Raw genomic sequence first — 26,735 nt, 5'->3', positions numbered from 1 at the left:
CACAAACGGGATGTCATCACATAGCGGAAGTTCAACTTCGTCGTCACGTAGCAGAGCAGGTGCAAGGTACTTGACAAAGTAACACGAAGTCCCTCCACTGTAGTGCGACTAAGGAAGCCTTCGGAACCAGCAGCTGTTTCCCATGCGTCCAAGTAAGCCAAAAAACTTTCAATGCACTTCTCGTGGGTCCCACCAGGCCTGAGTGCACCTAAGCTGCACCTGCATGTCATGGCCTCAATCAGCCTTCTCATTTTTTACACGAAGCTGACTGTCGCAGCCGTGCTGCCATGCCTTTCTTCAATCTTTTCATTATACAAGAAAAGGCCTCTGAGTGTTTCATCACTGAAAAGCCTGAATGCATAATAAACCCTCATTTTTTCGAAACCGTTCGGCCGCACAACAGATGAGGCATATGAGGCATGGCTTTGAGGGTCGTGTCATGCTGTTCATCAAGCTTCCGGGCGCAGTCAATAGGGTCAACACTGGCACGGCCTTCTGGCAGTTTCAAACCCGTTCGAACAAAAGCATTCCTGACACATTTTACGAGGTGCGGGAAGTCAGAGATGAAGTACAGAAAGCGCTCTGGGTCTGCAGGGTGCTGTCTTTTACAGACTGTGTTCTCTCTTCTGCCGTGTATACCGAACGAGTGCCACATACATCTGTTCCACGCAGCACCATCAGTGGTGATGAAGTCTGCGTGCAGTACAGCATTTTCGCACATGACCACTGCTTCGAGGATTATTTTGCCTAACGTGTCTGACTTCACATTGCTGTGGGATGCAAACACGGCAAAAATCTGGTGCCACTTTCCAGTAAAAGGCACAAACAATGCGACAAGGTCACATGTCATGGAGCGCTCACTTTCAGGTGTGAACTCTCCAAGGTCCACAAAACCTTCGATGGCGCCGTTGGATGCTAAGCTCAAGCATTCGGATAGTTTGATCTCACCGATTAAAAGTCCGCCATGGCGCTGGAACGAGTCCATTGGTTTTGTTTTTTTCCGCCACAACACCAAACACCTTCTCGCTTAGGCCGAACCCACTCCTGTAACTCTTTAGGTATCAACGTAAGGATGATCAAGAAGGCAAGGTCATTATTTTGTTTCTGTGTATGTGCTCGTAGAGCCTGGGATTCTTCATGAACATAATCAAGCACTCCAGCGCCCACTCACTTTCGTACTTCATTCCTTTCGTGCATTTCCTCTTAGACGCTGCAAAGCATGCCTTGACCTGCTGCTGTTGCTTCACGGGTAAGGCCTTGACCGCTTCCTCAAATACTGCAGAATCAATCTGCGTATTGTTTTGCTTCAACTCCTTTATGCGCGATTTAGCTTGAAGGACACTCAGCCTGCACCTTTTCGCTTGTGCTGTTCGCAGCTTCAGCCTGTACGAAAGCAACTGGACACCGGTTTTTACTTTTCTTCTTCTGTACGATGCCTGATTCAGTAGCAGTCTCCAGAGGTGCTTGCACTGTGGACAGGAGTTTTCTGGCATCTGAGCAACTCCGCGACAAGATGGGCTGAAATTTCTGCCACCTAAGGTCTTCTCTTTGCGCTTGGCGTTTACTTCAAATTCGCCAGTTTTGCCAAATCCTCTGCATGGAATCATGGAGTCCACGTTTCGAAGCAACTCTTCTGCCATTTCCATGTCGGTAATATGAACAGTTTCGATTTTTGTGGCTTGCACAAAAACCGTTGCTTGAACTGTTCTCTCATTCGTTATCATCAGCACATACTTTTCAAAACATATGCTCTCACCTTCTAGAGCGCACACGACATGCCGTCACGTTGTCGGCCCCAGCAATCAGGTGCCTAGCCCAGTAAGCGCTGCGAAGGTCACACTTGCGGACGTCTGGAACTTCTGGCAAGTTCAAAAAAGGCACTTGGCTACAATCACTTTCTGCACTGCACGAGTCAGTTGATTCCACACAAGCAGATGTGCTTGGTTCCTGGCGCCGGATCTTCGAAGGCAAACCTGCGTCCTTTTCTTCGGCGCTTTTTTCGAGTGATATGCTGGAACATTGGGGAATACGGTTGGAACTGCGTCGGGTTTCAGCACCGGCCGCTTTCGCGGAAACTGAACAGTTTCGCCGTTTATCACGTGTGTAAAACAACGCTCAATATACTGCTCGTCGAAATGACGCTCACATAGCGCCGACTTCGTGTCCAAAGATTTGTTTGCACGGGGGACAGCTCGTCGCCAAGCTTCGAAGTGTGCAGGGTCCTTCGGCACAGAAAAAAAAGAGACACACGCTGACCCTGCTGCCTCGACGACACATAGCCGGATGTGCAGCCAGGGGCAAAGCAGTGACGCTGCCTGGCTTTCTTTGCGCTGGAGTTCATCTGTCCGGCGAAGTTCGGCACTCACATTAGAATGTCAGCAGCGAAACAGATCCTGCCATAAACGAGATAACACGCCGACAGCTACGAAGAAAAAGGAGCGCCGTCTCGCCGTCCACACACCGCGAGGGACTGCACTAGCGCGAGACGCGTGATCACCAAGCTGACCGCAGCGCCACCGTGGCTTTTGCGGCAGCGCATGAACCAGAGGGTCGCGCTCTCTCGATGGATGTGCCGGTGCTGGCGTCACCTCTCCCTTCTAGCCACCATATCCATGGAAAAGGCTGCCCAGTTTACGTCACATGGTAGGGGCGGCTAAAAACGCGCCGTGAGGTGTCGCCCTAATCGGCTGTGAGCGGCAAGTTTTAAAAATTGTTAGTAAATTATTGGTTCCATGCGCAGCTTTCTAAATCAGACTAGAATACTCGCAGAGACCACCTCTACAGAGTTGTTGCAATAAAATATGGTTGAAGAAACCATTTTAGGGTCCTTTAAGGCAGTTTATTGTTACCTGAGAAATTATCATAACGGCCCGTAAAAAATAGCTTAATTGGGACGTTATTTTCCGATATACTTCCTTCCAGGTGAGATATTTGAAATCCACATTCTATGGTGCACCTGCATGCCAGGTTATTTAACTCTTTCATTACCACGCCACTAAGCTTCGATTACTGGTGATCGAAAAATTCAAACTGCTACGACAGCGCAACCACGGCCGCTACGGACTTGCCGAGTCATCTGGTTTGTTGCTCACATACTAAACTTTCATTTCCTGCGTAATTTGTGTTTTTGCCGCAAGGTAGTAATTTTTTAAATGCGCTTGAAGTTCAAGGTGCAGCGTCGAATGCTCCAAGCAAAGCGTCAACGTCGTAACAGCGCGCATTCGAAACAATCCCGTTGCACACAATTCTGCTGCATCTGCAGCATATATTTTTGGTGCATCGAGTAGCAGGGACTCCGAAGATGACGTCGCATCATCAGATTTTGTTTCCGAAGCTCAAACTGCGCAACCAGAGCCCGGAAAGTTGGCCTGTTTGTTTGCTTCCTTGTTCTCAGTCCGTCTGTGTAAACCGGAGTGCTCCTATGGAGCTGCTATGGCGATGCTGCGCCATCTAGTTTGTTCCTCAGAAAGTACAGTTTCGTTTTCCGCGTAATGTAATTTTCTTATGAGGCGCAAATTTTTAAAATGCCCTTGAAGCAGAGGGTACGGCAAAGGGCGCTCCTAAAGCGGCGACGGTGCACGCTCGCAAAAACATCCACTGCACGCGATTCAACTGCATCGGCAGCATATATTTATGATGCATCGAGTAGCAGGGTCTCTGACGACGACATTGCAACGTGGGATTTTGGTTCAGATGCTCAAAACTGTGGAAATAGAGCTCAGAACGTCGGCCTGTCAGTTTTGCTCTGGGTTTCCAGTATGCATGTGCGAGCACAGTGTTGTTATGAAGTCTTTACGGTGATGCGGTGCCATCTGGTTTGTAGTTCAGAAACTGCTTTCATTTTTTGTGCGGCATGCAAATTTCCCGAGGAGCGAATTTTTGAAATGTCTTTGAAATGGAGGTTACGGCGTAGGCCGCTCCAAGCATGGCATCGAGCACGGGGACGGCGCGCTCGAAAAAACCCAGCTGCACGCGATTCTGCTGCATTGGCAGCAGATATTTTCAATACATTGAGTATAAGTCTGTTTTAAGCGAATAGGCTCTTCTAAAGTGAACAGCGTATGCATGTTTACAGCATTTCATTGCCTTTCTTATTTTCATGTCGAGGACATGCCAAATATTATGACGGCTATCCTTGTATTTGTACAACACTCGCGCTTGTATAATTTTTCTCGTTTTTTCCTGCAATGATATTAGTTACAATTTGTATTTTTTAAAAAGTACCCTTATAAAGCTTTACTTTGGCACATAACGCAATACTCCCAATTTTTTTTCTTTGTCGGACTGTAAAACTCACATCAAGGACACACTGAAATCAGCGTTGTCGAAAAGCGCAAAGAAAACATTTCTAGTTCAGAAAGTATTTAAGTTATAACTTTTACATTTTAGTGCCAAGTTATAAAAAGAATTTGAATCATTTTGTAATTTCTAGAATTTTTTAATAAATTATTTTGGAGTTATTGTCATGTAAATACAAATTTTTTGTTCCTTTTTATTTTCTGTTTTTTCTTTTTCAAAAATATTTAAAACAGGTATTTGTGTTGAAATAAGAGTGATTAGAAATCATTCTATTTCAATCATTGCTATGCATTTTGCATACTTTCCCCTGTCACACTTTTTCTAGAAAAAATGTTTGTCTAAGACCTATATAAAACAGCCCTTTTTTCCGTGGTAACGAAAGAGTTAAACAAGTTTTTAAGACCTTCATCCCCCCTTAAAATGAAAATTTTTATTACAGATATCGTAAAGAAATTAGGTGTGTATGTGTATTTCTTCCTCCTATTTCCAAAAATATAATTCGATTCAGCATATCTACATTAGCTCATATATTATGAGAAAATACCTCAAGCCTAGTTAGGTAATTTCTTATGGTCTTCAAGAAACTTTTGCTCAATATTTTTTGGTTTGTCATGCACATAAGCAACATAAGCAGTTCATTGCTGGCAGACTCGAAGTAGACACATAGAACACCAATCACTCCACTCTGTGCAGTGGGTAGATATGGGTAAAGCAGTGGATAAAGCTATGCAATAACGCGACCAGCACTTGAATAGTATCTACTTGAATTTTCCTTGACACGACCAACGGTGGACGGGAACACACTGTCATACCTATGATACTAAACTTACAGACATGTCTGACTTGGAAACACACCAATTCGATCCCTCTGACGTGCCCAGAAAAAAAAAAAGTGGTAGGGTTTTAACGTAGTTAACTTTTCCGTCCGTGCCTATTCCCATCGATAGCCCGCTATCGATGGTTTCAAGTTCGTATTTTCCTGCTTTTTGAAGCGTTCCTGGACAACTTGCGCCATCCAGTGTGAAATAAAGGAACTCTTCTTTCAGTTTCGCTTTTGGTTTGACTTTTTCCGCCAAGCCGTGATTTTTGAAGCCCCTCTGGAGTCAGCTGACCGGCGCTCCGGCGAGTGAGGATTCAGAAGACGACTTCAGCTCTTCAGGCTTCAGCACCGACAGCGAAACTGCGTCAGACCGACCCGGAACGTCAACAGCCATGCCTCGGTAAGTTTCGCTTTCTCCCCCGAAATGTTCCGCTCTTGCTGCGCGCTTATCGGAAAAGATCAGAGTGTTCTGAAGGTCATAACTCTTATCCACAGGGTGTCAACGTCTTTCGGGCGGGATTACTTGCCGCCGGCAGCGCAGAGAGTCGTGTTTTCGGCTCGAAGACAGCCAGGGGTCGACCTCGGCGTTGCATGCCGGTGTGTTGCACGGCGCTCGGCGGCGCGGTCGTCAACAGCTTCATACTTTTTGACGCGCATCGCCAGGAGCATCCCGAAGCGCCAGAATTGTCGAGGACATCAAGATTTGATCAGTTCGCGTTCAGACTTGAATTGATCGAGCAACTCCTCAGATTTGATGAGCCACATCCTGAGGACCCCAATGTTCGCCCTCTGTTTCCACCTCGTGATTCACCTCAGGGGCTGCAGCACAAGCCACAGAAAATGCAAAGTACCGGAACTGCAAATTGTGCTACGAAGAAAAAAAGGTGGAACAAAAAACAAATGTTTTCTGTGAGACATGTGCGGCCAACCTCTGCTTCACGGCAACAAGGAATTATTTCGCGCGGTGGCACGATAGTCACTAGGACTACTGTTTCCTTTCCTAGCCCAGCTAATACTGTTCGCAGCAAACTAAAATTTGCTGCAATGTTGCATCGATCCCTGTTGTAAAAAATGTATATTTTGAAATTTTTTTGTTTTACTTTTGTGACGAAACTTTGATGTTTTTGTGTGTTTTTTTCTTTGTAACTACAATTTTCTTTCTGATAATTTTTTTTTTTCATCTCTTACTCAATAAACATGTTGACTGTGACTAATAACAATGTGAAGAGAATTTCCTCCTCTAATATTCGGTACCATACACTCCTGTACCAAGCAAGTTTTGTTAAAGAAAAAAAAATATTAATGATATGACCTGAAAACCACCATTTTCCCCGCGGACAGGAAAGAGTTAAACCAAGAAGGCATACAAAAGCATGTGTTCATTCTTTGCCTCTTCTTTCTGGCATCTGCATGTGCACGCAACTGCGTTTCTTGCTTTTCATCTTCACACCCTCTCTCCATTCGGCAGCAGCAGGCATGATGCCCTCCTACCACAGGCTACATCTGGCGCGACACTCCCTAACATACCCGAGCTTCCTCCCATTGCCTGCAGCTTGCAAGACGTTCCTCTGAACTAACCCGAGCTTACCCCAGTTACTCTGAGGCTTCACACAAGATTCTTAGTTGGGTCTGGCCCCGTTAAGTAGTGCTTTCACACTAAAATGTACCGAGTCCATCTGATGGACCTTTAGCCGTAGCATTGAAAAACAGCAATTGGACCTGTCCAACATATCGAAGAAGAAAATATACTAGGTCCGTCTGATATACAAACCTGGATGCAACGAACCTCCATGTAGTAGCAAATTACTTTGATATAAGTTTTATAAAGTTTCTCAATTCCCCAACGCTGCCCCCATTGAAGTGTGTGCATTTGCGAACCCCATGTAACAACGGTGCTACAGTGGTCGACCTTGATATAATGAACCTCCCATGCCGACTGTCCATTAACTAGTGCTGTGTTACTTAAAATTTGGTCAAATTACGCCAATGTTTTTTGAGATAAAACATGAACTGCCATGCAGGGAATGTCAATTGCAATGAGCGAACGCAGTTGATGCAACACACTGTGCTTCGGCGCCATTGGCACCGCTCCACGGCAAACACAGCAGTGTCTGCACCTTTCGCTTTTTTGGCATCTAAAAGCAGCAGAAAACAACACGACGTAGCAAAGAATGCACATGACAAGCCCATCACCGCTGCACGGTTGCTCGCACGATTCACAGCAGACACCTGGAGGGAGCAGAGACAGCGGAAAGAGCTGGCAATGCAAGGCAGGGCATCGACAGACTAGCAGACCAAGACTTTCTTTCTCCATTTTTCTTTTTTTCATCAGCGAGAAAGACAAGCAATGAGGTAGGTGCTTCTGACTCCCACTCCACTTCCACTGTCCCTACCTCAAACAAAGCAGCGTCGATCTTTCATCATGCGAACCGCGGCGCAGATGGTGATGGCTGCTGCCGCACTCGGATTATCAACACAAGTGCGAAATATTTCTCCACATTTATGACTTCGAATAAGGGCGTTAATAGTAAACGCTTAATAGGCCATTTGTTCTACATTTCCTTTTCATTGTGGCCTCCTTCCTGAACAATCCGAGTTTTCATGCAAAAAACCCACGATACTGTCATACTCGTGAACCTGAGCCAGACAGCGCTGTGGACATTAGTGAACAGCACCTTCTCCGACTGACTCCCCATAATTGATCGGGCAGGACAACAAGCTCCCCTGCTGACTTGTGTATGTGTGCACTGCCTACACACAAAAGAAACTTGCTTTGCACATGCACAGGAAGGGGAGTGCACTTCGCGAAGGTGCGCCCTGCTGTCTTCGCATGAGCTTGGGCGCCATTGTGAGAAAAGCGCGCACCCGCTCATGCATTCTTAACGCGCTTGGACATCGTCGTGAAACTTGTTTTGCGTGCGCTCTCGTGTGAGGGAGCAGCTCGTGAGCACAGCGCTAAGCAAACAACCTAAAAAAAGCGTTTTTTCTCATCAAGCCTAGTTTTGTGTCCAGAGTGAATAACCACGTCGTATATATGAAGTGAAAACAAGGCTTTCTTTGAACGAAATTTCGTCACGAACATGCTTCACTTTTTTTTTTCACTTCATACTGCGCTTGCTCAGCTCACTCTGCTTGCTTCCACCATGTGTGCTAGTAACACCTATCTGTTACTATTTTCTTTTCCCTTTCTGGAATGTTTCACTGGCTTTGCCACTATGCTAATCATCCCAATGTGATTAGTGTAGTTGACAGCACACATGCCTGTAAGCGAATGCATAATCTCAGGGAAGCATGCAAGACAAGAATAAAGCTTCCCCGCCTTTAAGCAACCGAGGCGTCGCTTTGGTCATCACGAAAATTGCCCACCAATGAACATAATCGGCGCACTGTGCGGCTGTCCGGTTCGGCATGGACTGGTTTGGCGTGGAACTCGCCTACCGGCTCGACGACGCTGTGCGCGCTGTGGCTGATGCAGAAATCAGCCCGGATGCATCATAACTCCAGGCTAGGGCCTGGCACGCTCCGCGGGACCTCGGCCATGAAGCCACCCAAGGGAGCCCGGGCCAGCAGGTCGCAATGCCCTCCACGCCCGCAAGGACCCCGTGCCTTGAGCGTGGACCCTTCTTTTCCCCGGACCTGGACCTGACGAGGTCCCCTGAGTTCACCAGGCTTCGAAGCGCGACGCTTTCAGCTAAACGCCGCCTTCACGCGAGCTGCCGCTGACGAGCAGCGCCGAGTAATGGCCGCCTCTCCCGCATCCGATCTCCCGTCCCCATGTGGCACAGAGAAGACATGGCAGGCCTGCCATTTCCACGAAGCGGCCGCCAGCAACCACGCCGACCAGCTTTCCCCTTCGGTGGTGCGTCCTGCTGTCATGGATCCGGAGACCATGGCGTCAAGAGCGGAGCCCATGGATACTCCGAAACTACGAAAACGCCGACGCTCCGAGAGGGATGATGAGGGGAGCGGCGAGGAGGAGGGGACAACGAAGCACAAAGCATTGTCCTCTTCCCCAGCCAGCTCCTCCCTTCCACCTTCTCTTCCTTCCAGGGGGGAGAGCAGTGGTGAGACTACAACCGAGCCCGCTTCCGCCGAAACCCGTAATTCGGCGGCCGACCCAAAGGGCCATTCCGCCCCTCCTCCCCGCAAGGAGGAAGCCTCCAGGAGTTGGCGACCACTGAGTCACCGGCCAACAGCGCGCCGGTGACGACAGTGGTCAACTCCCGCGTTTTCTCATAGGATCCCGGCATGCCCCCTGCTGCAGCAGCACCATCAGTGCAAAGCGTGGATGCCTCCGCGACTCCAACTGCCCTCAAGGGAGCCGCGCAGCTTGCCGCAGCGTGCGGCACTGGGGACCACGCACCCCCCACAGGTTACCAGCACTGTGGAGGCCAGCCGCGCGCTTGTACTGTGGCGCGTGGCCTCATCCAGGGCCCGACTGCGGCGACATGCTGCCTTGAAAAAGGCAGCTGGGACAGTCCAGGCCTCCGACAACGTCGTGGGCACCACCCTGTTCCGGCCAGCTGACCACGGCATGGCCTTCTCCAAGGAGCAGGGATGGGAGCTCGCGGAAAAGCTTGGACCGCGGCCGGGCGTCTTAGCGGTGCGTGTCAACACGCGCTGCAACGTGGTGGCCTTGGATGTGGACAACGAGGCCACCCTGCGCGCACTGCTTGCCACTACCACAGTTTGTGGCATCGCGGTGCGTGCGAGGGAGCCTGCTGCCCATAACATATCTACGGGCCTCGTGTTCGGAGTGGACACCCGGCACACTCCAGAGCAGCTCCTTGCTGGTCTCGTAACTACTGTCGCCATCGTGTCGGCGTCACTTTCTGGGAGCACTCTGGCCCTCAGATGTGGCGCTGGCCCCACCGGAGGCAGCCTCTCTTTTCAGGAGGCATCTGGAGGTTCGAGCCTGCAGACCACGGCCGCTGCAGTGCACCCAGTGTGTGAGCTTGGGGCGCGTCACAGAGGCCTGCAGAACACCTGCGCGATGCCCTCACTGCAGCGGACCTCACGAGGGAGGCTCCTGTGCACGGAAAACACCACGCTGCATTAACTGCGGCGGGCGACACTAGGCCACAAACCAAGCTTGCCCGCACTGGCAGAGAGATTTGTTTGACAAGCGGCAGATTGTTTTCCGTGGAATGCGGTGCACAGCCGATTCCATCTCTGACGTTGTTGCCGCGCTCGAACACGCCGTCGCGGCGAAGCAGGTAGCACTGCTCCTGCTGCTCGATGTGCAGGGCGCGTTTGACAACGTCAGCCACGCACCCATCCTTGTGACGCTTTAAGGGGCCGGAGGAGCGGGCGCCTTTTGCGCTATGTTCGGGGCTTTCTGAGCGGGTGCACTGTGCGCAAGCGAGTAGGGGACGCGCTCTCCGATCCTCGCCCGGTGGACCTAGGCGTGCTGCAGGGCTCTGTCTTGTCACCTTTTCTGTTCAATGTGGCCATGTCGGTGGTGCCGGGCTGCCTTCCCACGGGTGTCCGGCACCATGTGTACATGTCCATTTACGCAGATGACATTGCCCTGTGGTGCCTGGGGCCGCCGAGTGAGGTGCTCCGCGTGGGCGGGTGCCTGCAGGAGGCCATGACCACAGTAGTCGCTCGTTTACGCGGCCTCAGTCTGTCGCTCTGTGCTGCCAAGTCCATCGTCATGGCTTGCGTTTCGTGCTCGCACACTAGACCGCTGCCGCTTGAACTGGACGGGACTTCACTGCTGTGAAAACGTTCGGTGCATTACGTGGGTGTGGACATCGATTAACGCCTCTCCTTTCGCCCCCGGCGACCAAAGCCTGCCAAAGCCTGCACAGTACGGCAGACCGCTCCTTCAGCGTTTGCGCAAATACCCACGTTCGCGCATGGGAGCGGCGCTACTCGAGTATGAGCAGCTAACCAACGCCACGCCCCCATACGGCCTCTGTTCGCCCTGACCTGATTTTGCCGGTCTTTCAATGTAACGAAATTTCATTGCTAGCTGAGTGGTTGAGTGGAGTGAGTATGTAATACGGGTGCCACCTGGCATAGGCAGACGCAAATACGATAACGATCACAGTGGTGAGCAAGCCGCCGGCTGCGCCATTTGGGGTAGTATGGGCGAGGCTAGCATGACGCTCAGCCAAATAAACTGCGCAGCTGAATAAACGGTCAGCTAATGTATGTGCAAAAAGATGCACACTCGCGCCTATGGTGGAAATCAAGAGAAGAGGGGTAGGCCTGATTTTATTTCATTGGCTGGTGATGGGAGGGCGCTCTTCTTGTTCTTGCCGACATGGACAAAGAAAGAGAAAGGGGAGGGGGGGGGGGGGGGTGCAGACGGCGTGACCCGCAGCCACGCCACGAAGTCGCAGTGGTGGAAGCAGCGAAACACGCTGTCGTGTCAGCGGTGTGCTTGGGGCACTAGAAAGAGGATGACAAAGACAGCAAAACTAGAACTCAGATGGGTGTGTCGTTCCTGTCACCCATTAGGTGCTTGGTGCAATCAACGTGCTGAGGCAGCTTGCGAGCTTGAAACATAAGCAAGACGCATATGACACTGTCGTTGATGTCAAAGAAAGGATAGAAGTAAGAAGTAAAAAACAACTTCAATCGCAAGTAAGGTTTTTCTCATGAGTTATCCGCAGCGCATTTTTGCCGGATTCTTAGCATGCTAGGAGATGAATTTCGATGTAGCAAAGTTTCAATATTACGAAGTAAACTGCGGATTTTACCAACTTCCATCAAATCGATGTTTAACTATATGCACTAAAACCTCGTTAATTCGAAGTCACTGGAACAGCAGAAAATATTCACATTAACCAAGTACAGAATGGGACCCAAACAAAAATTTTGTTGGGGAAATGAGGCGCCTGTATAGGACAAACTTTGTGATTGCCATACGCTGCCATGTAAAAGTCTACCCCAAACATGTAGCCCCTGCTGGACAAAAAAAATAAGTTAACTCCAATTACCAGTCGATGCACGCACTGCCACCCCCCCAGCCTCCAGCATCCTACCGCCACCGCACTTTGTTGTGTAGTTACCAGCGAATGGAATCGCAGTGCGTCCGAAACTCAAACCAATAAATGCTAAATGGCGCGATCACAAAAACAGCAGTCTGAAGCCAAAGGAGATCAAGAGTGAAAAAACAGCGGTCCATCCTGTCTTCCATACTCACGTGCAGCCGGACTGACTATAGAGGCATGCTGAACAGCAAACAGACCAGTAGTTTCGGATTCCAGCACAATGCACGTCGCAGAGATTATCAAAATTCGCTATCGCACTACCGATCGCTAGTCCGACTCCACGGAAGCGACCGCCAACACGAACAAGCCAGGTAAACGGCACGCAATTGAATTTTCTTTAGCAGAACTGATTTGCATATGATTTAACGTTTATTTTTTTGATGCCTGGAGCCCCATGCGCCGTGCCGAAAATGAACACCAACACGGGGCACGTACTACCTACTACTTGTCCAAAACTACCACAAGCCGCATGGCTGTTTTTCCGAAAAAAGGACTTACACGTGACATGACTAAAGTAATCAGCGATGCTGGTAACCTAACTCTCTAACCCTGACACAAGCAACTGCGCAGGCTGGCATTTGGGGCAGTCAACCTGATGCAGGCAAGAAGTAAGAAGGGTTGCGTTGCGGGACAAGAGTAGGTGCATATTTCAACATCTGCAAGCCATACCATCAACTGATTCTTAGGCTGGGAGTATTGGGGCCGGGATGCTTCACATATCAAGCATTAGCATCCCTTTGCAGCGCCACCTCTCCGCTCCGTGGGGCCATCACTTCACCGGTTAGCAGCGAAATCGAGATTGGGGATTCCTGCGTAGCACCCCAGATCTTTGAATTAACCAGGCTAGTGCAGGCAGCCACTTCAAATTATCTGGTCAAATTTTCATTATAAATAATGGGAACGCCGAAATTCTTTGAACTATCCGCGACTTCAAATTAACCGAGTTTGAATTATCAATGTTTTACTGTATCTATAAACACCATGCTTGGATGGATGGAGGTGCTTCCCCTTTGAAATGAGGCGCCGTCTGGAGTAACTATGCGCAGCAGTTCCTTTTTTTTTATTTCATTAACCAATCTGTCAAACTTGACAGTATTATCTATAAATTTACTATTTGTTTTACATACCTACCAACTTTTATGTCCCTGACTGCAGTGCCATTGCAACGAAGAGAAATGCTAAAAACAGAAATAATCATGAAAATGTTTTTTCTTCATATATTTGGTCACTTATCTGCAGCACAAATTCGAATATAATAATCTAAAAAAAAAAACGCAACAGACAAAGAATGCTTTCGACCTTTGGATTGTTTGCAATGTGCAGCACCACCTCGGCCGGAATGTATTATGTTAACTCACAAAAGTATAATTCTTTTCCGTCTTGCTTGCATCCGCATGAATAAAAATTACTAAATAAAAAAATAAGACGTGTTAAGGGAACATCAACTCCTTGTGACCCCTTTTTGGATCGAAATTGTTAACCTGTTTGAACATTTTGCAGTTTCTGATTTCTTGTCTCCATGGCTACCAAACAATGTGTACTTGCTAAGCCTAACAACTTGGCAAATCTGGCAACAATCTGAAAATTTGGCGCATTTTCATCACTAAGTTTTTTAAAATGCAGGCATCTTTTATGGTGCACGCAAAAGCTTCATGTGCTTCTTATTTCCTGTGAAATGAGGCAAAGCGTAACCACAACGACGAATCGGTGCTGAAGTGAGCAGCCCTCGCTTCCGAACACCGCCATGTTGCCACAACAAAAGGCAGCTTCGGGCACACACCATTTCAGGTAAATAGCATTTGCCGCTAACGTTAACCCGAGACGCAAGTTAGGTTCTGTCCACGCGCATGTCAATATCTCGAACTGCCAAGGCTTTGGGCCCCCTATTCTAAAAGCTCTCTACTGTTGAAACAAAAGGCACTAAAAACCACGCCAAGTACCGTATTAACTCGCATAATGATCGCACTCGTGTAATGATCACACCCCCGAATTTTGTTGGCAAAATTCAATTTTTTTTAATTCCGCGCGTAATGATCGCATCCCGAACGTGCCACTGCAATTTGTCGACGATGTCGAGTCTAGCCGACAATGATCATCTGTCATCTGACGATGATGATCGTGCCATCTGTCTGACAGATGGCACGTGCAGTTGACCATCTTGCTCTGTCAGCATTACAGCGGCAGCCGCCTGTTGGTTGACCTGCGGTCACACGGGCAGTCTAAAAGCGGTTATGCTTAAACGCGGATACTAAACTCAACTGCGGTCATCTTGAATCACAAGGCTCACCACCGTTCTGGGTTGCGGTGCAACGAACGAAGTGACATGGTGATCCGGCTAAACTTTCTAGTTCTCATAAATAATAAGACACGCCAGCTCTCGATGGCAGTCAACACATTGGTTTTATGCCAGGCAGAACATTGCCAGGCAGAACATTACCAGGCATGTGATTTTGTCTCGTGCTGGATGTTGATTTTATAAGACAATGTGCCATTCAGGTATGCTGCAATGCTTGGCCACTAGTCGCCATTCCAATACTTCGAATAGTACACAGGCGGTGCAAATCGCATAGTAAATGCAATTCGCACACTACAGTACATGCTTGTTAATTATAACTTCAAGAGAACGGAAAAAAATGTTTGAAGCATCTGGAGTTACAATTATCGAATGACCCTGAAAAAACTGACAAGAACAGCTTGAACCACGTTAAATTTAACTGGTGAAAAAATGGGCAATGGTCGCCTGCTTTAAAGATGAGAACAGAGGGACAATTACTATCTCCCACATTTTGATCAATGCTTTACTGCGTGCACAATGTCAGAGCATCAAAGCAGAATTGCTCCAAAATGTTAAGGGCCTCCCCGGCATCCTTCACGCTGCAACACAATAGTGGTGGAGCCTCCTCACAAGTGACTGCAGCACATGTGAGCAGGCTTCAGCACAAACAGTGAACAGCACATGACGAGTGCATAGCTTCCGCACAATGGAAGAGCCAACTATGAGGATGGAAGCAAGGGAAATGCGCAGCGGCGCAGCACCTGAAACGATCCGCTGCTGGGCTCAGTTGGCCAGCTGACACATGGCCAATAGCCACCGTTGCCACGCGATGCCACAAAGCTCATAAGCACAGAAAACCGGAACTGGAACCTAAGCAGTCGAACTATGCCCAGAGGCGGGGCATGGGGCCATCCATCTTTCATCACGCCTGCTGCTGCGCACACACAAGAGGTGCGCAGGTGACTTTGCACAATGCAATTTAGTTCTGAGCAGGCCTATTTCGACAACCACTTGCCATGCCGGCCATACCTTCGGACTTGCTGAATATGCTCACAAGTAACTCCAGACTTCTGGCAAGTTATCAATCCGCATCAAGCACCAGAAATAACCCTGACAGATGAATCAGGTGCAGTTTTCAGTGATGCTGAGTGCACTGCTATGTTTAACTCTGCCTTCTCATCCGTATTTACGAAAGAAACTGAAATATCTTTTTCAGCCCTATCCTCAATGATAAATCATGCTATGCCACCAGTTGTCTTCACGTCATCTGGCATTTCGTCCCTAAGTGAAACCATGAAACTTTCATCTTCATCCGCTATTGCAAAGCTTTTGAAAAATACTAAGGATATTTGTGCGCAATTTTGATGCTTACTTTCTTTCACAGTCACTGTTATCAGGTCAACTACAACACAATTGGAAAAGCGGTAAGGTCGTTCCAGTCTTCAAATTGGGTAAAAAAAATTCACCGCTTAACTACCGTTCCATTTCCCTTACCAGTGTGCCCTGCAAACTCATGGAACACGTCATCTACTCCAATGTCATGAGCTTCCTCAACTGTCAACTGTTATCATCCTGCGCAACATGGTTTTCGAAAAGGCTTGTCATGCGAAACACAGCTGGCCATTTTTATCGATGATTTGCATGCTAATCTTGACTAACTTACAGACCGATGCTATATTTCTAGACTATACGAAAGCGTTTGACAAGGTTCCCTACAAACGCTTACTACTGAAACTTTCATTTTTGGACCTCCCCTCTAATATCTTTAAATGTATAGAAGAATTCTTGACTAACCGCTCGCAGCACGTCACTGTTAACAGCCACAACTCCAATCCTATTCCAGTAACGTCAGGTGACCCGCAAGGGTCTGTCCTCGGTCTGCTTGTTTTTAATTTATGTTAACGATTTACCAACAAATGGATTTAGTAATATTTGCATGTTTGCCGATGAGTGTGCAATTTATCGCCAAGTTATTAACGCTTCTGACCAAAAACCTCTCCAAGACGACCTTAACCGCATTCAGGAATGGTGTGCCAATTAGTTAACGGAACTTCACCCGCATAAATGTAAAATCTTGTCCTTCACGCATCGCCGCAACCACTTAATTTCCCATACGTAATAGCTAACGTCCCTGTACACCCGGTTCTATCATACAAGCACTTAGGCATTACCTTGTGTAGCGACTTGTCCTGGAGAAGACACGTTACGAACACAATTTCATCTGCTAATAAAACACTTGGATTTTTAAGACGTCACCTCCGCCAAGCCCTTAAAACATGTAAAGCATACAAATCCCTTGTCAGACCAAAATTAGAATATGCATCACCCATTTGAGACCCGCACCGAGCTTACCTTATAAATGCACTCGAATCAGTCCAAAACAGAGCAGCCAGGTTCATCCATTCATCATATTCTTATGACATCAGTGTATCAGCGTTGAAAGCTGGATCCTATTTATTGGCCTTACCACTTCGTCGCCGCATTGCCAGCCTTCGCTTGTTCCATAAATTTTTCCATAGTTCAATAGGCCGCGCACCCTACATCGTCCCTCCAGCCTGCATATCTCATCGCACTCGTCATCCTTTTCAAGTTTCCAGACGTCCTGACCGTACTACCGATTTTGCCACATCATTTTTTTCCCGTACTGCAGCAGACTGAAACGACCTACCCAACGACATCGCAGCCATCATGTGCTCATCCAACTTTGCCAGTAATGTTACCAGTCGTTAACACTTGCTCACCAAAATATATGTACCCATCCCTTATTTGATACCCCTCGTGGGTCTATAAGGTAATAAAATGAAATGAAGTACCTGGACTACGCCTCCCTGTGGGAGCCCGTTCGAATTAACAAGTGCAAGAACCGTAGCAGTTGAACCAGCAAGCGTCCGACGCCATAAATTACATGGGCATTGGCCAGGACTGCACCGGCAGTTCAAATTATCAGGATTTCCGAATTAACAGGGGTTGAATTAACAAGCTTTTACTGAGTTCAAAGTTTCGAATACAGTCGACGACCGATTTCTCGGACTCTCTAGGGACCGCGAAAACGACCGAAAAATCGGGCAGTCCGGAAAATCAAATTTCACCGAAAAAATCACGAACTTATTACCAATATGCCGCAGGAAGCGGCCAGCTGTATTGCACACATTCTAAAGCTTCTCCTGACTATATTTCGCCGTGCGACATACCGTATGAGTGCTTATAAGGGCCGCAATTTTTTTTTTTTTCCAGATTCGAGGGCCCATTTTCAGGGTGCAGCCCATACACGCGATGTGCGAAAAGAAATTTTTTTTAAGTAAAAACACACCATCCAGGGAATGAGCGACATTTATTTTATGTTCAATCATTACTCACGCACCTCATCCCAAAAGAAGCCGTGCAGCATGTCCGCTGTCAACGCATAGCCGTTGTTCCACACTTCCATCACATAGCAGCTCTTCTTCCAGTTTGGGAAACTCGCACGGCTTGCCTCGGAAAACGCGCTTTTTTGCAGCTTGTGTTTCTCTTTTGGGTGCACCATCATTGGACGCACTTCTCGGCCACGTCGAATTTTCCGCCCGCCGCACGCTTGCCGTGTTAGTGAGCTAACTCCCAGCTGTGTAGCTATGAAGGTGCTTGCCCATCGGGCTAAAACTGCAACGCCCGGCGGCAGCACGCGAAAGCCACAACCACAACTATTATGGCAAATGCGCTAACAAGCCACAAAAGGCTGGAGCTGGCGATACTGATGCCGATGTGGATAGCGGAAAATCGCGGTGGAGAAAAAAGTTGATGATGATGATCACGGCCTCGGGCGCCATCCATGGACGGCACTTGGAAGCTCCTGTGCGCGCGCCGTGGCCGCCGCGATCTGCTCCGACGGCAAAAGCGCGCTTCGATCGAGGAGGCCACGGCGCGCGCGTAGTCTCCGCAATCGTATTCGCGTTCCGTATTCGGGACGAAAGAGTCCGCACAGATGAGTTCCGTGAACTGAGACTATGGTTCAAGTTCGTGCGGCGGAAGACATTCAAGAACAGTACGAATTCGAAACCACGCGAGCGCAGTGCCGACTTGCGCAGAATTTCAGCATCGCAAGTTAAAAGGCTCCCTTTAAGCTTGAATTTCGTTTTGTTCAATTAAGTTTTCGATCTCTACTGTAGTTTGAACTAATGAGGTTCCACTGTACACATTATATGGCGGCTTGGGTACTGGCGGCGAGGGCGAATGAGGTCCGAAAAATCTGGTGGTTAGTTGCGATGCGTCCGAAATTTCAAGCGCTCTTATACATTGGCTCTATGGGCCATGCAGCGGGGCCACGAAAAAGTCTGAATAATCAAGCATGTCCGAAAAATCAGGCGTCCGAATTTTCGGTCGTCGACTGTATTTGCACACCCCCAGTAAAATGCAGATGAAAAGTAGAAAACTGCCCAGAAAAAGAAAATGTGTGAGCTACACACAGTGATGGCGCCAAGGGGAGGAGACAGGTGGCGGTCATCATCCCAAAATTCGCCAGGCCACAGCAAAAATTAACTTCCCGCATACCCTGAACAGAATATGCAGCCAGTAAAGGCCCCTTCGCTGCTAAATGAGTGTGTCAAGGTCCCGTTATTTCAATTCGTTCATTTTATTCTTACACGGAGCAGTGCCACAAAGGCATCACACCTGTCCAGAATTTAATTTCTGGACAGGCGTGATGTCGTCAATATCATGGCGCCATCCCTGGTTACACAGAGCTTTTAGTAAGCACCTCACCTGCCCTGTGACATCACTCCCTTATCTGACAGCAACGTGAAGATGTAGCGAGCTCAAAAATTTGTACTATATGCCTCCTAACCTCAACCAAATGAAGAAAACCAATACGAGCAAGAAACCTTGGGACATTAAACAATAAATTGGAAGGCACAAATTACAGGACACATGTGCATTATAATTTTATAATTTTGCAAGACCATACTTGAAATTAAATCCAAAAGGTATTTTTCATTGCCACCAATAAGGATATGCCTAAACCTGGTGTCATCACCACTCCCCGGGTGCATTTAGTAAGCAAATGTGCATTTCTCACACATGCTCTCATACCAAAAGAAAAAATAGCAAAATGACCTGTCTTCCCGGCTGTAGCGGCTGTGGCTATCACGGGGTGATGGCCCTCCTTGTCCTCCTCGCAAGTAGTCGTCCCCTCGACCACCATATGGAGGTGCGTCCCTGCCGTAGCGACCTTCATCTCTACCGAAGCGCCGGTCAGACGAGTAGTCATCGCCACGACGGGGTGGAGAGCGATCATACGGCTTACTGGGAGGCGGCCTGCACAACACAGAGCATCAATTTTATTTATTTTAATGCCTGCATGTCCCACACATTCCGTTGGGCTGTGTACATGAAGCGCCGTAAAGCATGACCTCATGATCACTCTTATCAAGGTGAAAATTCAGCAGGCAGTGTCAGCCACAGTGGGTTACAAACTTTCCAACAAAGGAAGTCAGGACTGATGAGTGGAAGATGGTCAATTCGCAATTAAGAAAAATAAATTAAGAATTAAAAACAATTAAAGAGTATAGACATCAAATTTAGGTTGCAAGTTTTCACCTTTGCAATGATGCTGAAGACGTTGCTATACATGGATCACCACGTGGTATTCATCTACAATTGCTAAAAAGTTTATATTAAATTTCTCTCACCTGTTTCAGTTTTGCTTTCCGAGCAGTGGCTATAATATCAAAGGTCAGTATAGGCAGCGCCTCCTCTATTTTCAGAATGCCAGCTACATAGCCCGCTTCACAATGGGAGCCATCGGTACACCTCATTGCAGTTAGTTGCCGCGCTGCGGCGCTAGCCAGATGGTAGCACTGCTTTAGTCACGCCTGCGCATGGGCGCGCGATGGTGATAGCTGTGTCCAACTCCTACACCACGCTTCTGAGAGATTCTTGCTTCCCTACCCCTTCCTGTGCAGCTCTCGCTTCATCTGTGGCGCAGTGCTTTCTCCAACCGACAATAGGCTGGAGCGGCAGCTTTGCTCGCCATTTGCAGAGGTGGGCTGAGGCGTTCATTTCGCTCATCACTTGAGGATGGCGGCTGGCATACTTGAGACACTGCTTGAGGTGTTTGCGCCGCTTATTGCTCTTCCTTGCCAGACGAGTAGAGCATTGTAAGTTGTTAGGTTCGTTCATTTGTGGCACCATTATTAACGAAAATTGTTTTGTGAGGATAAGTGGTGTTGTCTGCGATGCTTACGAGACAAGCAGTAAAATGGGATTGGTTAATTACGTGGAATAGGGCTGCTGCTTTCAGTTTTGTGTGAAGTCCGAATTTTAAGCTTGTTTAGGCACAGCTGAGGAAGGGGACGTTTATGTGCATTCATTTGCATATATTTACAACTATTTCAGTAATAGTATATACAATAATTTGCATGTGTATGCGGCTATATACATTACAACTCTTTGTATTTTATAGCCATTTACATTTATAGAATTTGTGTCTATTTTCTTGTATTTACACATATCTACAGTCATAAGAAGTTTGCATTGTAGCGCAACCACTTTTGTAAGCGCGAGAACAAAGCATCTCATTCGCGAGCGGAACTCAACAACGAATGAAACAAAACACACCTAACACCCAGGTGGGGACGCCAGTTCGTATGCCCTTGTGTATTTGGTTGCCCTCTCTTGCGGCACCGAAGAAACGCTGCCTTGTGTTTTAGCCTTTACGGTGACTGCCCCTGAACACGTGCTGAAGCGGACTTCATTTCGGTTTTATCTGCCGCCTTTTCTTCTGGCCGCCGCAGTGGCTCAGTGGTTATGGCGCTTGGCTGCTGACCCGAAAGACGCGAGTTCGATCCCGGCCGTGGAGATCGAATTTCGATGGAGGCGAAATTCTAGAGGCCCGTGCACGGTGCGATGTCAGCGCGCATTAAAGAACCCCAGGTGGTCGAAATTTCTGGAGCCTGTCACTACGGCGTACCTTATAGCCTGAGTAGTTGCTAAAGCCCATAAACCATAAACCTTTCTTCAAGCGCTTTTTTGACGTTGTATAATTTTATTAGCACCTGGTTGTAGTCGGGACCAGGCAGAACTTCCGAAATGCTTTGGCAATAGCTGCTTCACCAAGTATTTGCAAATGAAGTTCATTTTTTTGCTTCTTAAAACAATTAATGCTGCAGGCTACCATGGACAGAGAAAAATCTTCAGTTGTCGTAACAATGACAGCTTATCCTGGTACAGGTTTTGTACCTTTTGTTCCCGGCCCTTAGTTTTCTGTACCGAGAACTAAAATGTTAATAAACTCAAACTCAAAAGTAAGAGCTATGACTTCAAAGCTATTGCTACCTTTTCGAAAAATGCCTTTTCGGGAAGATTTACCATGCCTTTTTTATTTAATTCTCCCATTTTCCTTACTGAACATGACTGAATCCCAAGCCAAAATACCATAACTTATTACTAGCCACATTTATTTAGCATCTGATTTCATATTTCCGCCAAGCAGTTTCAGTGCTGCAGCTAAAAGACCGACATGACACGAACAAGCCACCAGAGCCTCTCGTTGCAATGCCAATGCCACTGCGCCACACACTCGTGTCCCCTTTTAAAACGAGCGCCTGCAGCGGCTCCATGATGAGCAGCGTCACGGTGAGCAGCGCCACGAACAGCGTGCTCTATGACGCATCCATACCTGACAGGCAGCCTGATGATCACGAGAGATGCACAGCGCCGCCTCACAAAGAAAGAAGGAACGTTTCAAAAATTGTTTTCGTCCGCTTTCCGCCGTCAGGCGCCACCCAGATGGTACTTTCCCCCACAGGAGTAGAGCAAGCGCGAAAGCTAGCCGGTGGGGGAAAGTAGGAAAGGAGGATAGGAGAGGACCTTGGACGGTCACATCGGGCGTACTCAGCAAGCATTGTAAAAATAGAGGAGGCGCTGGTATAGGTCCCATGAGGCATGAAGAAAACTGCATATAATCACTGCTTTTTCACTCGTCATGATTGAATAAGTGAATTAAATGTGCACTAAAGTGAATTCTATGTTCGTCTTTTCATCACAGGAGCTATGGTAAAGCACCAGATGCAAAATTCGGAGGTCGTGGGTTTGGACCCACCGGCGGCATGTGGTTGTTATTTTCTTCTGCTTTTTAATCAGTTATCTTTAAGCGATAACATAATTGCACTATTCATCTCCCCCTGACCAACACCACAAGTTAAAAAATAGAAACATTTCCCTATGCTCCTTGGTTTCGGCGGCTGTTGGCTTCCTTCGTATGTAGTCAAGCCCACTTATAACAATATTCAAGTGCCATGGAAATACCATTGTTATAACCAATAATTGGTATAACAGGGTTGTGCCGAAAAAAAGAAAAGATGACAAACTTCAGAGCATTTATTGACAGTAAATACCCGGAGGAGTTTGATTGTCCTAATACCTGTAAAAGCTCATTAATTCGAACTTCAGGGAACCGGAACAATGTTCACCGTTCACCGATGACCAAAGCACCGCCACCACTGCATCAGCGGGAGCTTCGCACACCTTCACATCACAGGAATCAAGACGGCTTTCCGGAAGTGATTCTTATGGGATATTCAAGAAGCATGCAGAACTAAGGGTGCGGTGACAGCTGACGTGAGAAAAACCACGTTGGCTGCACACACGCGCACTGCAACTGATTGGGGGTACGCATGGCATGCGTAGCCAATGCAGCAATGCAGCAGCTCTCCTGACGCGATGACGCCTGCCCCTGGGACACGGGAAATTTGTGAAGCACGGACCGTGGGGAAGTTAGCGAAGAACAGCGGGAGATGAGACAACTTACGCGCTGCCGGTGCCAGCCGTAGCTCAGTGTAAAAGCAAAAATGCATCTGCACATTTTTTTCTGCGAGCGGCGCACCCCTCAGAAATGTTAATAATGAACTGCTCCGCCTAGGCTCCCTACCATGCTCCCTGCTTTCTTCTCTGCATGGGCCTTTTGCTCAGGGGAACGCATTCACGGGTTCTTTTGTTTTCGTGGCGTTGCTGCGCCAGCTCAGTCCATTGGTCGGCCCCACACGCGCGTGCTTTTGTGTTGTAAGCGTGGTTTTGCTGGTTTGGTTGTAGCATTTCCTTGGTTTTTTTCTAGAATGGTTGACACTCAATTACCAGATTTAATTTTTATAACCAATAATGTGCCTTGACAGCATTGCTATAAGCAGTTTATTTTACCATAGAACCCATGGCAAAGCTGATGGTGCCACGACTGACCATTGTTATATCCAATATATTTTTATAACCAGTATTGTTATAAGTGGGCTTGACTGTATATCCGAGCGTGTGCAAGTCTCACTACGTCAGGCATGTCATGACTCCAGATGCCTCGTGTAAAGTTACAACAATCCCACAAAATCAAATGCGGATGGCAGACCTAAGCTATGGAGTATGCATCTCAATGGTTTATGGTTTATGGGGTTTAACGTCCCAAAGCGACTAAGGCTATGAGAGACGCCGTAGTGGAGGGCTCCGGAAATTTCGACCACCTGGGGTTCTTGAACGTGCACTGACATCGCACAGTACACGGGCCTCTAGAATTTCTCCTCCAAAGAAATTCAACCGCCGCGGCCGGGATCGAACCCGCGACTTTTGGGTCAGCAGTCGAGCACCATAACCACTGAGCCACCGCGGCATCTCAATGATATCAGCTGTAAAAATATGTAATGCTCTCTGATTCAGTAGCACTAAGTATTCTGGCAGTAACATTGCTCATAACAGTACTCTCTCTTTAAAATGAACTTGAAGGGATCAGAAAATTTGTTCGTCTTATCAGAAGTTTGTCTTAACAGAAGTGCCCCTGTAAAAGATATGCGAGCATGCTATGCATGTCCAAATATATGTTACACGAATACGAAGAATTAAATGGCCCTGCAGTAAGAGGATAATTGCAAACGGAACATAGGGTACTATGCATGATGTGAGCTGAACAGTAAGGGCATGAAACAGTCATTCTACTTGAAAGCAGCACTGATGTAGTTTTCTTTTTTTTTACTGTCTCTTTTTTCTTGTTTTCTCTCTTTTGCAGCTACTGCCATTTGTGTTTTTTCCCCCCACTTTATTTCTAAGGTTCTGAGCGCTCTGAAGGTGCCCAGCTGGATGTGCGCATCTCTTATCTGGCTTCTTCCACAGAGTAGCTGTTATAAAGTCTACAAAGTGCACTTTCCGTCCACCTCAGGCAATCCCCATGCAGCACTGATATTTGGCCATCTCTATGGTGCGATAACACGTATTGTGATACCCTGCAAACTGGAAATTCAGCTCTCAAGCACATTCACTCCACGCCTACACACCTTTTAGTCTGCAGGAGGCAACATGTGGCACGAGACGTGCGCATGGTACCGAGATCTAGCAGATCTGCGCCCCGTACAGGCAGGAGCGCAGGTGCCCTGCCTTTTACACACTGGCAAAAAAGCCTCCCCGCAAGGCGCTGCGCCCCACAAGACAGCTTCCCCGCACAATTACTTGAAGCTACGCGGAAGTTATCTTGTCAGGGTGAACTTTCTTCCATGGAAGTGTTGTGCAGTGTCATGCAGATGCCCCACGAGTGCCATTCCGCAGGGTTGCCGAAGTTCATGGTCACTGCAAAATTCATCTTAACCGAAGCACGCGCAATGCAGTTCATCTCAAATGGTCTCAAGTTCATGGTCACTGCGAAATTCGTCTTAACTGAAGCATGCGCTGTGGGGACGCACTCGTTCGTCCCCTGTGGTTCACTTTCCCGCAATGCACTCCAACTGTAATTAGCTCCCCCGAAACGCACTCTTCTCAGTTTGGTTACTTTAACTAACAGGGGAGGGTGCTCGCGTCGAAGCGACACCAGCGCCACGGATGGCGTTTTGCTGCGCGCTCGCGGGGAGCGACGAGCTCTCTTCTCCTTGGGACCGGGGAAGCTCGCGGACGTTTCGCGAGCCACTCCGCTCTTCGCCGCGGGCGACCTCGTGTGGAAATATGTTCCCCTCAGCTCGTCCCGTCCGGCCTCGGAGTTTTTCCCCCTGCCCTACCGTGGGCGAACGTTCGCTCGTAACCGTGCTGGTGAGTCAGACATCCTCGATTCCTCAGTGTATTTTGTTGCTAGCTGGCGTTATTGTTGTTATAGCATTAAATGCCTTGTTTGTGTCAGCCAGTGTGTCGTTCCTTTGTTCCCGCAGAGCAAGGCCCGCCGTGGTCGGCAAGCGCTCGGTAGCGCTCGTGACCACGGGGTGGGATCCGCGCGGTTTTGAACTAGGTCAGCCGCGGTTAAGCGGGGAGAACGGATTTATCTCCCCTATTTTAAACCCCACAGCACACAGCAGTTCGTCTCAAGTGGACTTTTATTCACTAAGCCCTATGGGGAGCCAACCAAATGGTCTTGAGTTCATGGTCACTGCGAAATTCATCTTAACCAGATAAATGAAGCACGCGCAAAGCAGTTCATCTCAAATGGTCTCAAGTTCATGGTCACTGCGAAATTCGTCTTAACCGAAGCAAGCGCAAAGCAGTTTGTCTCAAGCAGACTTTTATACACTAAGCCCTATGGGGAGCAAACCAAATGGTCTCGCAGTGCTCATCTTATCAACGAATTTCGTCTTAACAGAATTCATCTTAACGAGAGTCTACTCCATTTACAGGCTTTAAATCAGGCAATCAATATTCAGGACTGGTTTGGTTTGGTTTGTGGGGTTTAACGTCCCAAAGCAACCAAGGCTATGAGAGACGCCGCAGTGAAGGGCTCCGGAAATTTCGACCACCTGGGGTTCTTTAACGTGCACTGACATCGCACAGTACACGGGCCTCCAGAATTTCTCCTCCAAAGAAATTCCAGTCGCCGCGGCCGGGATCGAACCCGCGTCTTTTGGGTCAGCAGCCGAGCACCATAGCCACTGAGCCACCGCGGCGGCACCAATATTCAGGACTGACAAATTATTTGTACAATGAACTGTACAATGAACTGTACAATTCAATGCAATGAACTGTACAATTCGTACAATGGCACTGCATGTTGAGAAAAAAAATATGGACTGCGAAATTTGTACACAGCATTATATTTACTGACAAAGCAACACCCTTAAGGCATGTTTTTGACACAATTACATTGAATAATGCTTTTTAAATTTTCAACTGCCATACTGCTGATAGCTAAAGGAAAGTGTAAATAAAAATCTGCATGCATAGTGACAGCAGGTCCCCAAGCTGCCAAGTGTTGCATAAATGTGAGGAGATAACTACAGAGAAGTCAATCGAATGTGCATATTTCCCTTGAAGAAAAGATGGGCACAGTGCTCTATGAACACCTGATTCCCATTAGAGAAAAGGATGTTTATGTTTTGTGGGGCGTCCCAAAGCGACTCGAACTATGACGGACTATCTG

The 26,735-nt window shown here is 47.8% G+C and overlaps 1 protein-coding gene across 5 annotated transcripts in view; it reads right to left on the bottom strand.

Moving 5' to 3' along the window:
* Positions 1–26,735, bottom strand: part of Neos (nuclear receptor coactivator protein neosin) — a 99,604-nt gene that overhangs the window by 48,860 nt on the left and 24,009 nt on the right. For 4 of the 5 annotated variants that reach the window (XM_089580242.1, XM_089580244.1, XM_089580245.1 and 1 more), the window contains one exon: positions 19,484–19,684. The exons of the other annotated variant lie outside the window; for it this stretch is intronic. In XM_089580242.1, coding sequence (XP_089436368.1) covers positions 19,484–19,684 — 201 coding nt within the window. The remainder of the gene's footprint in view (positions 1–19,483; positions 19,685–26,735) is intronic. 5 annotated transcript variants of the gene reach the window in all.

Source organism: Amblyomma mixtum, chromosome 3, assembly GCF_055824585.1.
Source record: "Amblyomma mixtum isolate Tamu chromosome 3, ASM5582458v1, whole genome shotgun sequence".
NCBI classification, from domain to species: Eukaryota; Metazoa; Arthropoda; class Arachnida; order Ixodida; family Ixodidae; genus Amblyomma; species Amblyomma mixtum.
The sequence above is the reverse complement of the archived record's forward strand: the minus strand, read 5'-3'. Positions and strand labels throughout refer to the sequence as shown.